The 15,839-nt window shown below is 41.5% G+C and overlaps 1 protein-coding gene across 3 annotated transcripts in view; it reads left to right on the top strand.

Moving 5' to 3' along the window:
• The window catches only part of LOC127879691 (unconventional myosin-IXa-like), a 139,602-nt gene that overhangs the window by 112,978 nt on the left and 10,785 nt on the right, over positions 1-15,839 (top strand). For all 3 annotated transcript variants that reach the window (XM_052426683.1, XM_052426682.1, XM_052426681.1), the window contains 6 exons: positions 593-669; positions 2,882-3,077; positions 11,925-12,044; positions 13,114-13,351; positions 14,212-14,350; positions 14,942-15,060. In XM_052426683.1, the coding sequence (XP_052282643.1) occupies positions 593-669; positions 2,882-3,077; positions 11,925-12,044; positions 13,114-13,351; positions 14,212-14,350; positions 14,942-15,060 (889 nt within the window). The remainder of the gene's footprint in view (positions 1-592; positions 670-2,881; positions 3,078-11,924; positions 12,045-13,113; positions 13,352-14,211; positions 14,351-14,941; positions 15,061-15,839) is intronic.

The following is a 15,839-nucleotide window of genomic DNA, read 5'->3' as shown; positions in this document are numbered from 1 at the left end:
TATTTGCCATGCATTATCACCAGACAGTGAGGCCAGTCAGTGCAGGGACACACTCTGGATCCTCACTATTTACCATGCATTATCACCAGACAGTGAGGCCAGTCAGTGCAGGGACACACTCTGGACCCTCACTCACTATTTACCATGCATTATCACTAGGCAGTGAGGCCAGTCAGTGCAGGGACACACTGGATCCTCACTCACTATTTACCATGCATTATCACTAGGCAGTCAGGCCAGTCAGTGCAGGGACACACTCTGGATCCTCGCTCACTATTTACCATGCATTATCACCAGACAGTGAGGTCAGTCAGTGCAGGGACACACTCTGGATCCTCACTCACTATTTACCATGCATTATCATCAGGCAGTCAGGCCAGTGTTCTGGTTATTTTCTCTTGGTCTCAGAGGTTTTGATGCAGGCTCAGGTTTGAGGTCCTGCACATTTATTGGAGAATTATTGTTGACATGATTAGACACTTTGGGTGTGCTCTATAATTATCAGACTTCAAACAAACCTTGATCATGGAAACATTTGTTGTTGTTTGATTATTTTGGGAAAAAAAATCAGTATTTCATTGTTATTTTACAGTGTGTAAATATACCTGCCATAGGAAATGTCTTCCCACGACAACAGCCTTGTGCAGGGGTACCCAGGACTCTGACCAGGTAAGGCTATTTTGTATTGACTCGTCTCTGATGGACCACTTTCTCACTGACCACTCAATTAATAACCACTTGCAGACTTACCACTCTTTCACGGACCTCTCACTTACCAGTCATTACCATTGCTGACCAATCATGCAAGATACTATCATGATTATGAATGATTATTTTGATAATTAAGGTTATGTGATGTACTTTAAGTAGTGTCATATTCAGCATTCTGTATCATAATGATGTATTAAACATTTATAATTCTGCATAAATAAATTTTTTAATAGTGCAGATGATACTTATTAAGTTATTCTCAAAAGAATTTATGTTATCTGATCCATTCAATGCATTGAAAAGGCTCCCACTCAACTATATTTTGTTTTCTTCCAAGAATGTGCCATTTATGTGCTTACAAGTGTTGTCACTGTCCACACATACAGGAGGTACAGAGTATTGTAACCTCCACTGATGTTATGATGTATTGTAGCCTCTACTGGTGTCTCCGCCCTCGTCATGTTGCGGCTCTCCCATTGGACCAATCTTAAACACTGCTGTGCTGCAAATAAATCTAATGACCCAGGTCTCAAAAAGCTCTCTTACTTGATACTTGATTTCACCAAAAGAGAGTCAATATGTGGCTTCCTTAGGCTAACTGAGTATTTGACATGTAATCAAAAAGCAGATTGGGCCTTGTCATACTTAGGTGCCACTCATTTATTGCAGTATTGAGTTTTGAGTACATAATTTTTGTTTCAATCTTCACCTTACAGTTACCAGTTGAAGGGGAATCCTAATCAGTTTCATTATTTTATCAAAATGGCTCCAACTATAGATTTCGAAAGTCTCTGATTACATATTACATTAGATTAAAATTGTATATCCAGGTTCAATAAAGTTTGACATTTTAAAAAGAAATGTTTAAAAGGACTTCAACTTATGCACCGCAAACTGAAACTCAAGTATCAATGAGCTTGATGTTGTATTGTGACCTGAATGTTGTGCTGTGTTCAAGTTTGCCAATAGTGTCGCATGATGTGCTTTCTTTAATGATGAATTTCAAAATGGCGACCCTATTTGCCAGCTCGGTTTATGCAAGTCTTAGGCCAAAAACAAATAAATTGTGTGCTTCTTGTTTCCTCACCCTGCCCTACATCACCAAAATGTGTCTTCTAAAAAGTTATGAACGTTGTAAGACATTTGCCAGTAGTGCACTTCCCTAAGATTGTTTGATGAGTCAATTGTAGCATTAGTGTAGTGTCTGATGCTATCATTTGTGGAGAAATATGTTGACATTGAATGACACACAATCGTTTAGGGTAAACTTTTTAATTTTATACATTAGCCGTGCTCTGTGAAAAGGGGGTTTAATGCATGTGGGTAAAGTGTTGTCCCAGATTAGCCTGAGCAGTCCGCAACGGCTAATCAGGGACAACACTTTCCGCCTAAACTGGATTTTTGCTATGAAGAGACTTTCTTTAAATGGAAAGTACAATAAAAGCGAAAGCGTCGTCCCAGATTAGCCTGTGTGGTGTGCACAGGATAATCTGGGACGACGCTTTATGCACATGCAGTAAACCCCTTTCACAAAGATTGGCCCAAGTACTGTGTGATGGAAGAGATTAATCAATCTGTTAATGTAATAATAACATTTGAGATGTTGATCACTATCTTTCATTTTATTTTTGTCCATAGTAAAACATGTTTGATTAGTCAGGAAAATGTTCTGTATGTAAACTAATGTACCTTGGTACTTTGTTTGTGATACTTTCATTATGTTGCTAACAATGAAACTCCAAGTATAACCAATCAATGTGAATAATTTCAGTCAAATATACAAATAATTTTATGTCACACATAATATTGGTTTACAATTGTTACATAATATTAGAATTGTTTACAAGACAAACCAGTTAAGTTGTAATAGTGACACGTACAGACACACATTTTGCTGCATTTCCAAATGTTTTTACTTTAGTGAACTTACTTTTGAAAAATGAAATGATGTATCAAACATTCTCTATTTGAGGCCTGTCATTTGAAACTGGCCTTTTTAAGTTTTAATAAATTCCCTTATAAACATGCATCCTCGTTCAATGGAAATGTCCATCCTAGACCAGCTTTTCCTTATTACACACATGCATTATGATGATATTCACATTCAATTATATTCATCCATACCATTATTCTTCTCCATTTTATTTTTACTTTCCCTTCTTAATTTCAGCGTATCGTAGGTACAAAGGTGTTTTGCGTGCCATTGCAAAGCCTGGTCACAGCGGAAGAAAAGATCCCTGCTTTTCTCGACCTCCTCATCCGGCTCATAGAGACGCATGGCATACACACAGAGGGTATCTACAGGAAGTCTGGGGCGGCGGCCAAGATCAAGACTCTGAAAATGGCTCTAGACTCTGGAGCAATAGGTGGACAAGTTTGTTTGATACAACGTTATTCCAGTTGGGGATTTATATGCTAGTAAAAGTGGGCGACATTAAGCATTGAGTTTGTCGATAAATTTGCAACTGAATGACCTTGAGGTTGAGTTAAGCGTAAAAATAGGAAAGAAGCTGCAACAATGTTTTATGTTCTGATTGCTATGGCAATATTCAGCAGAATGATCACCTTCTGTCTGTCTGAATATGGCTGAAACATCCTTAGTTTAGTGACTTTAATGTGTTGATGATCTTTAACAAATGAAATTTTGTTGCCACATGTTCTTGCAGAATTATGGCACTTTGTTTATCCTCTTTGGAAAAAATTGTCCCAACATTTTGTGTTTTCAAATCCTCCAACATCTTGGCCTATTTAGCTCAAACTTTCACAGCTGAATTTGTACATGATAATAATGGCTGCTTTGTTGGCTGTAGAATATATAATTGATTTGTCTGTGTTCAAACAGTTGTTGTGGGGTGTCAGTTTCTGTAACACATTTCTATTATTATAGCTCACTTAGCACAACATGCTCTTCTTGAACTCTTTTCATCACTTTTTTTCTGTCATTGATTGTTTTCCTTGTTGTAGATTGTCAACAATCACATTGTTAACACTCTAATGGCCACATTTATTGCCTAATCTTCATGAAACTTGGCAAGAACATTTGTCATATGAAATCTTGGTCGAGTAAAAAATAGGTCTAGTGGGTAAATAACTAGGTCACAAGGTCATTTTTATAGCTTAATTACGTTACCTGATATCATATGCTTACTTATTCCGATAGGATCGTAATTTATCAGGAATTTTTCGTCCGAGGAATCCCACACTTTTCAGAAACTCGTCTAGTATGACAGAGCGGTCACATAGTGCCGTGTAGCCGCACAACCAAAACGGGACATTACCCAGAATTCACTCTTATTCCGGATGGCGATATACAAAGGCCGACATTTTGTTATTAACTTAATTGTTGCTTCTGTTTCGCTGGATTCTTCTGTTTAACAGAATAGAGAAGTTTTTGTATTTTGTTAAAACATTCTCCGTATATATATCCGTGTATTTCTGTAATTGTTTTGTGTATTTGTTTGTTTGTTCAAGGCAAAATATGCCTCAAACACGTGGCTCATGTGGACACACAAAGGCAGCATGGGACAACCATAGTAGCTGCCTGTCGTGTGCAGGATGTCACCAGGATAACTGCTGCCCTTTCTGTGAGCATTGGTCTGCAGATACCTGGGCCATTAAGCGTCGACCCTTCAAGAGTCGTGGACGCAACAAGAATAGTTCAGATCTAAGTAGGGAAAGTTCCGTGTGTCGGGACTTTTCACCACACGATCTTGACCATACTCCACCAGTAGCTGCCAGGCATCGGTCCCTACCCCGTGACGACACCGGACAAAATTTGCCCGGTCCGTTCATCGGGAATGACCAGTTGAATGACTCGGCATCAGATCAACGTAGGAAAAGTTCCGAGTGTCCGGACTTTTCACCACACGATCTTGACCATATGCCACCAGTAGCTGCCAGGCATTGGTCCCTACCCCGTGATGATACCGGACAAAATTTGCCCGGTCCGTTCATCGGGAATGACCAGTTGACCGGTCCGGAGACTTCACCGGTCACCGGTCAACATTGACCGGTCCGGTCACCGGTCATGCTATGACCGTTCACCGGTCAACCGGTCACTGACCGGTCCGGTCACCGGTCTTGCTATGACCGGTCCAGTCACCGGTCATTGACCGGTCACCGGTCATGCTGTGACCGGTCCGGTCACCGGTCAACCAGTCACCGGTCATTGACCGGTCCGGTCTTCGGTCATGAAATGACCTGATCCGGTCACCGGGTTTCGGTCTGTGCCACAGACCGTTCCGGTCACTGTAGATTTTGACACTACCTTGTCAGTACTCCACAAAGGTAGACGCAGCCGTGTTTCTACTGTGAGTCACAGACGTGAACGTGTAGTGTCTGATGTTTCCGACTACTCCTCCACCTCGGGCTCGTCGTCGTATGACTCATCGTCTACTTCAAATAGCCCTCATCATTACCGGAGGGGACGTCGTTCACGCTCACCGAGTGTTTCTCGGCGTAGATTGCCTCGTAAAGAGCGATCACGCCAGCGCTCGGGGAGACGTTCGATCAGGAAACATCATTCCCAGCGCCGGCGAACAGTGTCTCGGCGTCGCAGGGATAAGGGACATAGACCTTCCTCTATTAGGCGCTCTCGGACTCCTAGGTCCCCTAGTGGATCCTTCTCTGAGGAATCTATTGACACCCTTCCATGTGTGTCGGCCTCTATGTTGGCCTCAACACACACTTCAGCCGTTCCTACAACCACTGAGCATAATTTGTATTCAAACACTAGTTTGCATACATATCAGGCTCAAGGTACAGGGGTTAATCTAACCACTTCGGCTGCGTTTTCAGCCCCACGGGTCTCTTCCACATTGCATAGAAGTAGACCCCGGGCTGCCGCTACACCATCAAATCCCAATACTTTGTGGATCCAACAGTCGCCGGGAATCTTTGTCCCTTTTTCGACTGATCCTTTACCAGCGACCTCTGGTATTCAAAGTGAGTCTGCTGACCTAACTCTCTGAGAGACCTAACTCACCAGCTATATCTTTGATGGTGCCAGAAAACGATTCTCTCATGATAGAAGCGAATGAATCTATTTTTCCTTCTCCTATATCCACCGGTTTCAATCAATCCAATTCTCCCGCAGATGGTTCGAATGAGGCGGGTTCGGAGTCTAATGAGGCCGAACTTTATTATTTGGCCTCCATCAATCAGGTATACGAACTTATGTTCAATACCTAAGATGAGGACTTCTGCCCCCGCCCTTCCTTGTCTCTCACAGGATCTGCAGTTACAGAACAGGTAGCACGCAGACGAGAGCCCGGCAGGATAAGTAAGGCTACTTCCCGAGTGGATCTACGCCTTCCTATTGGCTCTTCCACAATGGCTGTTTTCGAGTCACTTGAACCAGCCAATAAGCCTTCGCCATCTCCATGGAAAGCCCCTAAGGAGCTGACGGAGCCTAAACAGATGGACGGCGGGAAAAGTTATAAGGCCCCGGTACCAGACCCTGCTACCAGTTTGGACCTTTCCAAACTTCCGGTTCCTGATGCTGACATTAGTAAGCTGTCACTTACAATGCCTTCATCATCTACCCATACATCAGTCCCTCTTTCCCTGTTGGAAAATTGGGAGCTGAGAGAACGCCGTTCCATAGGTCTGGCTAACCAGCTAGATCTCATGGCAGGCATAGCCTTAGACTTGGTTTGGGAGCTCTCTGATTCAATCCCAGAGGAGCTCCGGGCCTTGTTGATACATCTTTCACGTACTACGCAGTGTTTATCTCACAATGCTGCGTCTTCTATGTCTGAGATGTTAAGGCTTCGGAGAGACCTCATCCTCTCTTCCTTGCCCAATAATTTCCTTTTCGAAACAGGCATAAACTCCCTTCGAACTGCTGCACTAACAGCAGAGTCTCTTTTCAGAGGGAGGATACAGTCGCACTTACTGCTGATCGTGAAGATCAGATACATGCCTCCTTAGCTAGGAGCAACTCTGGCCAGCGCCCTGTGGTTTTTAAGCGCCCTGCTTCTAAGCCCCCAGGAGCCCCACCGGCCAAGAACGCTAAAAGGGACAGTTTCCCTACTAAGCGTCCGTCTGCTCCACGTCAGCCCACTAATAGGCCTCCTTTTCAGAACAGAACAACTTCCTATCGGAAGCCTTCTGTAAAACAAAATTGGAGTAAGGGCAAACCCAATGCGGACAAGAAGTCATTTAATCCTTCTTCCGGCAAGGGTGGACCTCCTAAAGGTCAGCCCTAGGTCATACCCCTTTCTACCGCCACAACCTCTGATGCCGGAGGTACCAGTCGGGCCAGACTTATGCACTTCGCAAATCGATGGCTCCAAATAACTTCGGACGCGTGGGTTCATTCTCTTGTCACACAAGGCCTCACTTTTCAATTCGAAAAAAGGCCCCCACTCTCTCGCGTCCCAATAGATCTGGTATCTCCGCATCCACAACTTCCAGACTCCATTCTCGGACTCATGGAAAAACAGGCGGTAGAAAGGGTTCACGACCCTTGTTCTCCAGGATTTTACAGTCGCCTTTTCCTTGTTCAAAAGAAAAGCGGCTCCTGGAGACCAGTTATAGACTTAAAAGTGTTCAACATGTTTCTAGTCAAACCTACTTTCAAGATGGAGACTCCTACCTTCATTCGGCGCTCCATCAAACCCATGCAATGGGGGGTTTCCTTGGACCTGGAAGATGCATACTTCCATGTTCCTATCCATCCCAACTACCGGAAGTACCTGCGCTTCTCCTTTCGAGGCCAGGTCTACCAGTTTCGGGCGATGCCCTTTGGATTGGCCACGGCTCCACGAGTTTTCACCAAACTCATGGCCGCAGTGAGCGCACACCTCCGATTACAGGGGTTCAACTGCTTCAGTATTTCGACGATTGGCCCTTACACCAGCTCGATCGTCAACTGCTTCTGCTACACCTAGAGTTCTCTTGGAAGGAGCTCCTCTCTTTAGGACTCCTTCTCAATGTAGCCAAGTCAGACCTCATTCTCTCTCAGGATTTCATATTCGTGGGAATGAATTTTCTGACCCACATCAATCGGGTCAGGGTCTCACCGCAACGTATATCAGACCTCCTTTTGAAGGTCAGATGGGTGCTGTCCCAATCTCATATCACAGCTCAAGATTTCCTATCACTCAACGGTATCCTGAGCTCTGTAGCAGACTTCGTGCAGTTGGGACGTCTCTTCCTACGTCCTCTTCAGCACTATCTCTCAGCTCGATGGAAATGGTCTCCAGACAATCTGCTTACACAGATTCCCATCCTTCCGTCCTTAGTCCCCCACCTTCAATGGTGGCTAGACGAGGAGACCCTGTTGGCAGGAGTACTGCTTCTTCCCCCGCAACCGTCTTTACATCTCATAACGGATGCGAGCATGGAAGGTTGGGGCGCTCACCTGGAACCCCGCAGCCTGACATTATCAGGATTGTGGTCTCCTCAGGAGTCTCTCCTGCACATAAACAATCTCGAAATGCGAGCAGTCTTTCTAGCTGTTTCTCAATTCCAATCACATCTTCGGGACTCCTGTGTGATGGTATCTACAGACAACACATCAGTCGTGGCTTACATCCAGAAACAGGGCGGGACACACTCTCATTCCCTGTATCTGGAAACAATGAAATTACTTGTTCTTTGCAAGAGCCTAAACGTCTCTCTCTTGTCCAAACACATACCAGGTCGTCTCAACGCCCTGGAGGACGGTTTGTCTCGCAAACACCAGTTACTTCCATCGGAGTGGACACTTCATCAGGAAGTGGCGAATCAGATATTCCTCACATTCGGTTATCCACTGGTTGACCTGTTTGCGACCAGAGACAACCACAGACTTCCTCTGTATGTGAGTCCAGTGTACGAACCAGCAGCGTGGGCGGTAGACGCGCTTTCGTTCGATTGGGATCAACTGGACGCTTACACTTATCCCCTACCCATTCTAATTCCCCAAATCTTAGGGAAAATCAGGGTGAGCTCTTGCCGGATCCTCCTGATAGCCCCTTGGTGGCCCAGGAGATCCTGGTTCAACGACCTTCTCGGTCTCCTGTGCGAATTTCCTAGGGAACTCCCGCACAGGTCAGATCTCCTATCTCAGAGAGGCAGACTTCACATGGATCCAGACATGTTCCACTTACACGTCTGGCCGTTATCAGGCAATCCCTGCATAAGAAACGCTTTTCTGTCAGGGCTTCAACGCTCGTTGCCTCTGCAAGGAGAAAGTCCACCAGAGCAGTCTTTGATGCTCGCTGGAAACTCTTCTCTAATTGGTGTGTTCGAGGGAAAATTGATCCCCTCAATCCCTCTGCTAGACGCATAGCGGATTTTCTAATCTATCTCTTTGATGATAAGAAACTTTCTCTTAGCTCAATCAAAGGATACAGATCTGTGCTTTCGCATACCTTGGCTTTTCGTAAGTCATCACAAGTCTGTGCTGACCCAGCCATTTCGGAACTGATCCGAGCCATGGAACTTAAATGTCCTGTGTCTGGTTCTCTTACCCCCAAATGGGATTTGGCTTGTGTTCTTGGATCACTTATTAAAGCTCCCTATGAACCCCTTAATCAGGCTTCTTTACAGTTCCTAACCTGGAAGACCGTTTTCCTTCTTACCATTGCTTCATCCAAACGTAGAAGTGAAATTCATGCTCTTTCTATCGAAGAAAGCCATCTTCGTTTTGATTCCTCCGATGGCTCTGTCACCTTGTTGTGTCAGCCAGGATTCCTTGCTAAAAATCAACTCCCCTCTATGGCTTCTAAACCCTTCAAGGTCCCAAGTCTTTCTAGAACTTGTGGTAATGAAGATGAAGATAGACTTCTCTGCCCTGTCAGGTCTTTGAAGTTCTACCTTAGTAGAGTTAAGTTTATTCGAGGTTCTCGTAAGAGACTCTTCATTCCCTTAAAAGGGGGGGCCATGTGTCTGCGGCTTCTATTTCCCGTTGGGTAGCCTCGACTATAAAAAGGGCTTACTCTTCTCTTTCTTCAAGGGATTCATCCCTTTTTAAGATTAGACCGCATGAATTACGAGCAATGTCGGCTTCGTGGGCATATATTAATCATACCCCACTCTCTGACGTGCTTCAAGCTGCTTTCTGGAGGAATCAGACTACTTTTTCATCTTTTTATCTTCGTTCTCTGGAGTGCCAACAGGACAACTTGTATTTGTTGGGCCCCCTTGTGGTTGCACAAACGGTAGTATCTTCTACGGCATAGGTATATTACGCTTATCCGTGAATTAAGTTAATACCGTAATAACGAAGATTAGCTGAGAACCCGAGATATGGGTTCCGCTGTGATGGGGAGATTTTCGCGAACCTTCCCGCCTCAGCTGCAAATTCAGCATATGATATCAGGTAACGTAATTAAGCTATTAAAACAAATTTTTCTAGTAAAATTCATTTTAATTAGTAATTACTTACCTGATATCGGTAAGTCCCACCTCCCACCCCGCTCTTCGTCTAATATTTCATATTTTTATTGGAATAAGAGTGGATTCTGGGTAATGTCCCGTTTTGGTTGTGCGGCTACACGGCACTATGTGACCGCTCTGTCCTACTAGACGGGTTTCTGAAAAGTGTGGGATTCCTCGGACGAAAAATTCCGGATAAATTACGATCCTATCGGAATAAGTAAGCATATGATATCAGGTAAGTAATTACTAATTAAAATGAATTTTACTAGAAAAATTTGTATTAAAGATAAAAGCTTGTGAACACTCAAGTTTAAACTTTTGCAACCAAGTGTTGTCTGTTTTTTTTCATCTTTAGTGTGCCATCAACATTTGCCTTGTAGTTCTAGAGGCCACATTTATACCCAATCTGCGTTAAACTTTGTCAGAACTATTGTCCCAATTGTTTGGTTGCTGAGTTAAAAACTGGATCGCATGAGGTCAAAACTAGGTATAATTGAAGAAAAAAGTTTGTGAACACATTTGTTTTTGCCTAATCTTTATGAAACATGGGCAGAACTTTATTCCTTATGAAACTTGAGTTTGAGTCAAAGTACAGAAAAAGCCTGTGAAGACTCTATTGGCCACATTTATTGCCCAGTCTTCATGAAACTTGGTTAGAATATTTTTCCCATTAATTTTTTTGCAGATTAGGTCAAAAACTAGGTCATTATGGCAAATTATATGAATAAGCTCGTGTCCATTCTTGAAATCACTTTGTATGCCAAATTCTATTGAAACTTGATTGAAACATTTGTTCTAATCATATCTCAGCTGTATCCAAAAATGGGTCTGGTCTGTTAAAAACATGTCTGCTATGGGGCGGTGAGTTTTCCTGATATGGTTATAGTGAAACTTGTACATGTAAACACTCTAGGATATTGAAATTTGCTCAGATTATTTGTTTAATTAGATATGGGCTGAGTTCAAAAATGGTTTTGTTTTGTTGAAAAAAATAGCTGCTGGGGTGGGGTGGCAGTTTTTATGCCCCTGTTAGGGTGGCTTATAGTAGTTGAACTGTCGTCAGTCAGTCTGTCCGTCCATCCTTAAACTTTAACATTGCCCATAACTTTTGCAATATTGAAGATAGCCACTTGACATTTGGCATGAATGTGTATCTCATGGAGCTGCACATTTTGAGTGGTGAAAGGTGTAGGTCATCCTTTAAGGTCAAAGGTCAAAAACACAAATGCAAGGGAAGTAACAAGCTTTAAAGGGAGATAATTTCTATTTATCATTTGGCAGGTACAGATCATTTTTACAAGGGAAGTAATATTTTTTTAAAGGGATATAATAAAAAAACAAAATTATATCAAAGCGATGCAGTAGGGGGCATTGTGTTTCTTACGAACACATCTCTTGTTCTCTATTGCTATAGTAAATCTTATCTGTCTAATGTGAGTGTCTAACAGCCTTTAGCCCTCATCAGAGCACAACATACTTTGTTAGCTATTGGTTCATCGGGAAAGTCCTGCCTTGTCTGTAAAGCATCAGCTGTTGTGGATATGAAATTATCATGATTTTACATTTAATTTAATCTCCAACCAAACATGAACAGTGTATGTATGATTGTTTGAGAAGCTCTCCATTGGGCAAGACTGGAACAGGGACACCTGTGTCCATGTTAGAAACTGCAAACTTTGTAAAACATGTAATCTTTAATTTTTATTTCAACGTAATAAATCACGCTTTTGTTAACAGAAAATAAAGTTTCACTGAATAAGCTTTATCTTATTATTTATTTTAGCATAATAGTTGTGGAAAAAACACACACAATTAGCCTCAGGTATTATATTGTATATTTTCAGATATTAATGTGGATGAATTCCCTGTGCATGTGTTGACTAGCACACTAAAAACGTTCTTCCGTGAACTACCCGAACCACTGCTGACATTTGACCTTTATGATGAGTTTATACAGGCTTCTGGTATGTTATGCCTGGTCTTCTTACATGACTTTGCTGTTTCTTTTTGTCTTATTAATTGTACTAAATGTATCTTTCTAATTTCATATTTATATTTTGGACGAGTCAGACTTAAAGACTTAATCTTTTATTCAAAAGACTACTGGAGGTTTACAAGAATTGCTCTCCTGATAGGATATTTTTTTCAAATATTAAAATATTGACCATTTTTAGCTCGGCTGTTTTTGAAGAAAACCCGAGGTATTGTCATAGCCAGCTCATCGTCCGCCGTCTGCCGTAGACGTCGTGCTAAAACCTTAACATTTGCTCTAAAATCAAAGTGCTTCCACCTACAACTTTGAAACTTCATATGTAGATGCACCTTGATGAGTTCTACATGCCACACCCATTTTTGGTCACTAGGTCAAAGGTCAAGGTCACTGTGACCTCTAATATAAAACTTTAACATAGGCTCTAAAGTCAAAGTGCTTCCACCTACAATTTTTAAACTTCATATGTAGATGCACCTTGATGAGTTCTACACGCCACACCCATTTTTGGGTCACTAGGTCAAGGTCACTGTGACCTCTTATATAAAACTTTAACATAGGCTCTAAAATCAAAGTGCTTCCACCTACAACTTTCAAACTTCATATGTAGATGCACCTTGATGAGTTCTACACGCCACACCCATTTTTGGGTCACTAGGTCAAAGGTCAAGGTCACTGTGACCTCTAAAAAAAAAAAAATTCTGACAAGCTTTCGCAGCCGAGCGTGGCACCCATTATGCGGTGCTCTTGTTAATAATACTTTTAATGCTAGATTAATATAATATAATCTCTGAGTAAAAATATTAAATTGTTGACTTCTTCTTTAAGTATGATGTGTATTAAACGTACTCATTCTAGACAAGAATCCACGGTTTCCTGCTACTTTAATAATAATAAAATACCACATTTATATAGCGCCCTTTTAATGCTTTTCAAATTTAAAAAATTGATTGTTGCTTTGAATATTATAACACATACATGTATGCATACTTCTGAGAATACTATTATTATGCCAGCCGTATTTTCTGCTTTAAACTCTTTAGAAATAAAGGATGAGCGTGAGGCCATTCAGGTGTTGTTCACGCTGACCCAGAAGTTGCCCAAGGTCAACCATGATGTACTTGAGCGCCTCATATTCCACCTTGCCCGTGTCATTCAACATGAGCCCAGCAACAAGATGTCTGCCAATGGGATTGCAATCATATTCGCTCCATGTCTGCTGCGCACTAACAAGGCAGTGCAGGCACAAGAGCTGCTGAAACAAATCAATAAACAACAGCTGTAAGTGGTTTATTGTCCCCTACTGGTTTCACCGGAGGGGACTTATGATTTGCGTTTAAACTTTAAAAGTTCTTCATAGTTTTGTATGAAACTTGAAACAGGGTCAGATGGCAATATGGAGATTATACACGTCTTTTCATTATGTTCCTACATCAAGAATTCTGGTTGCTATGGGAACAAAAAAAATATTTAAAAAATCTGACAGTGGTGGAGCCGTTAGGGGACATATATTGCTTGGCAATAGTCTTGTTATTTTAGCCAAATTTAAGAAAAATTGGGCTTATAATGCATTTGCGTTAAGTGTCATCCCAGATATTCTTTGCAATCTGCACAGGGACGACACATTCCGATTTTATGGGACTTTTTGATTAAAGAAGTATTTTCTAAACCATACAACAGTGTAGGCGGAAAGTGTCCTCTCATCTCAGCCTGTCCAGACTTTTTAGGCTTATCACAGAGGACATTTAACGCACATGCATTAAGCCCAGTTTTCCCAGAGTTTGGCTTATTATTTTGTGGCATTTGTATATGAAAGTTAAAGTACCACAATTCAAGCTATGGTGGTGCTTAATATTGAAGCTGCTGATATTTAAATAAATCCTGGTTTTGGAAAGGCATACCAGACTTCTCATAACATATGTTGGAAGTTACTAAGCAGCTGCATCATGCGAAAATGGGTTTTAAGCCATATGCATCCTTTGAAGATCAAGAACAGCTCTGCAATCACTACTCAAGGTTACGTGGTCTCATCAGCAGACATGGTTGCTCCTGATCAGATGCATATGACATAATACCCATTTTTGCACGACATGGCTAAATTAGTGTTTGCAAGTACTAATGTAGTTCATGAATAACTGCAGGTGCATCGAGAAAATCTTGAACGAACAAGTAAGGAAGTATAGGGAAACCCTACAGGATATTAAAATAATCGACCAAGCCAAGACTACTGCTGAAGAGAGATTGACCAAAGTTCGGCAGAGTATTAGGGCAACTCAGTCTGTAAGTTGATCTGTCTATAATTTTTATTAGATACTTTTTAAGGCCATTGACTTCAGACCTGTTCTTTGTATTTTATCACAGTTTATGCATGCAAAAAAGGGTGTAGTGATTTTTTTCTACTAAAGCAAATGACAAAAATATCATTTTGCAACTTTCCATTTGCATTCTTCTTCTTCATTTTATCTTAAATATGATATGCAGTATCAAAACTAAAAACATGTAAAATAAATGAACAAAAAATTGACTGATTTACATTTATGTGTTTTCACTATGGGTAGTTAAGCATGCTGCCCGTGAAGCCTTGTTTGACATTAAAGCTCACCTTTCTGAGCTTAGGAGTAGGTTTTATTAAGGCATCTAAAATTTGTTTTTGTACCGATTGTTTTCTGTTATAACATAACATTCTGTTCAATCTTCATTTGTGCATTGTCTTGGGAAAACTGGGCATTTGCAAAGAGTATCATCCCCCATCACCTGCGCTTTCTTAACAGGCTAATTATTGACAACACTATCCACTCTAATGGTATTTTTCCTGTTAAGGCACAAATCTAGTCTTATTTGCTGGTAACCTGTCTGTCTGTGTTTGTACAGAAGACAAATTCAAAGTCAAAGAAGGACGTGGAGTCTCAGCCATTGGAAGAGGACCCAGAGAGCCTGGAGGAACAAGAGAGAGTGATCAACTCTCACATCAAGTCTCTCAGAAAAGAAAAGTAGGGATCATGGTTTTAGAATTTCACGGTCTTTCCAAGCACATCAATTAAAATAAATTTCTGAAATAAATCAACTCTCGCACTTAGACTCAGCAAAGAGAAGTAGGAGTCATGGTTTTAGAATTTTACGGTCTTTCCAAGCACATCTATTTAAATAGATTGCTGAAATAAATACAAACATGATTAGGATTCAAATTTGAATATTATTGTCAGAATGTCACAAATGCATTCATGTGCACATACAATGCCAAGACAAATGTAGGCTAAATTCTAAATAAGAATATAATTAAGTTAAAACTTAATGGAAGGGACACGCTTGGTTCACTCGCTGCATGATAATATTTTATTGAGTACCTTCTTACAATTAACATTAATAGTTTGCCTAATTCAGAAATGGGTCTTATGCCATTGCTCATGACCAGACTGCGCCTTGGCACAGACTGCTTAGGAGCAAGGCTATCTGTTAAAGTTAACATGAAAAGATTGCGTGTCAGGGAAGGTCTTAAACAGACGGCACTAGTGCAAAGGTTGTTCTGGAGCTATGCCCTACCCCATATGGCATAAGACCCCATTCTGAATGATGTGGGTCATTTTTCATGACACTGGAATAGATACAATTTAACCCTTTTCCAAGTAAAAGCTAACTGAAAATGGCTATGTGCAAACAGCATAAAACCAGATCAGCCTGCGAGTTACTCAAAGTTTGTTCAGGTTTTATGCTGTTTGCTGCTTATCAGTATTTAAGGGCTGGAACTGAAACCTTTAAAACTTTGATCTTG

The sequence above is a fragment of the Dreissena polymorpha genome, chromosome 4, assembly GCF_020536995.1.
Source record: "Dreissena polymorpha isolate Duluth1 chromosome 4, UMN_Dpol_1.0, whole genome shotgun sequence".
NCBI classification, from domain to species: domain Eukaryota; kingdom Metazoa; phylum Mollusca; class Bivalvia; order Myida; family Dreissenidae; genus Dreissena; species Dreissena polymorpha.
The sequence above is the reverse complement of the archived record's forward strand: the minus strand, read 5'-3'. Positions and strand labels throughout refer to the sequence as shown.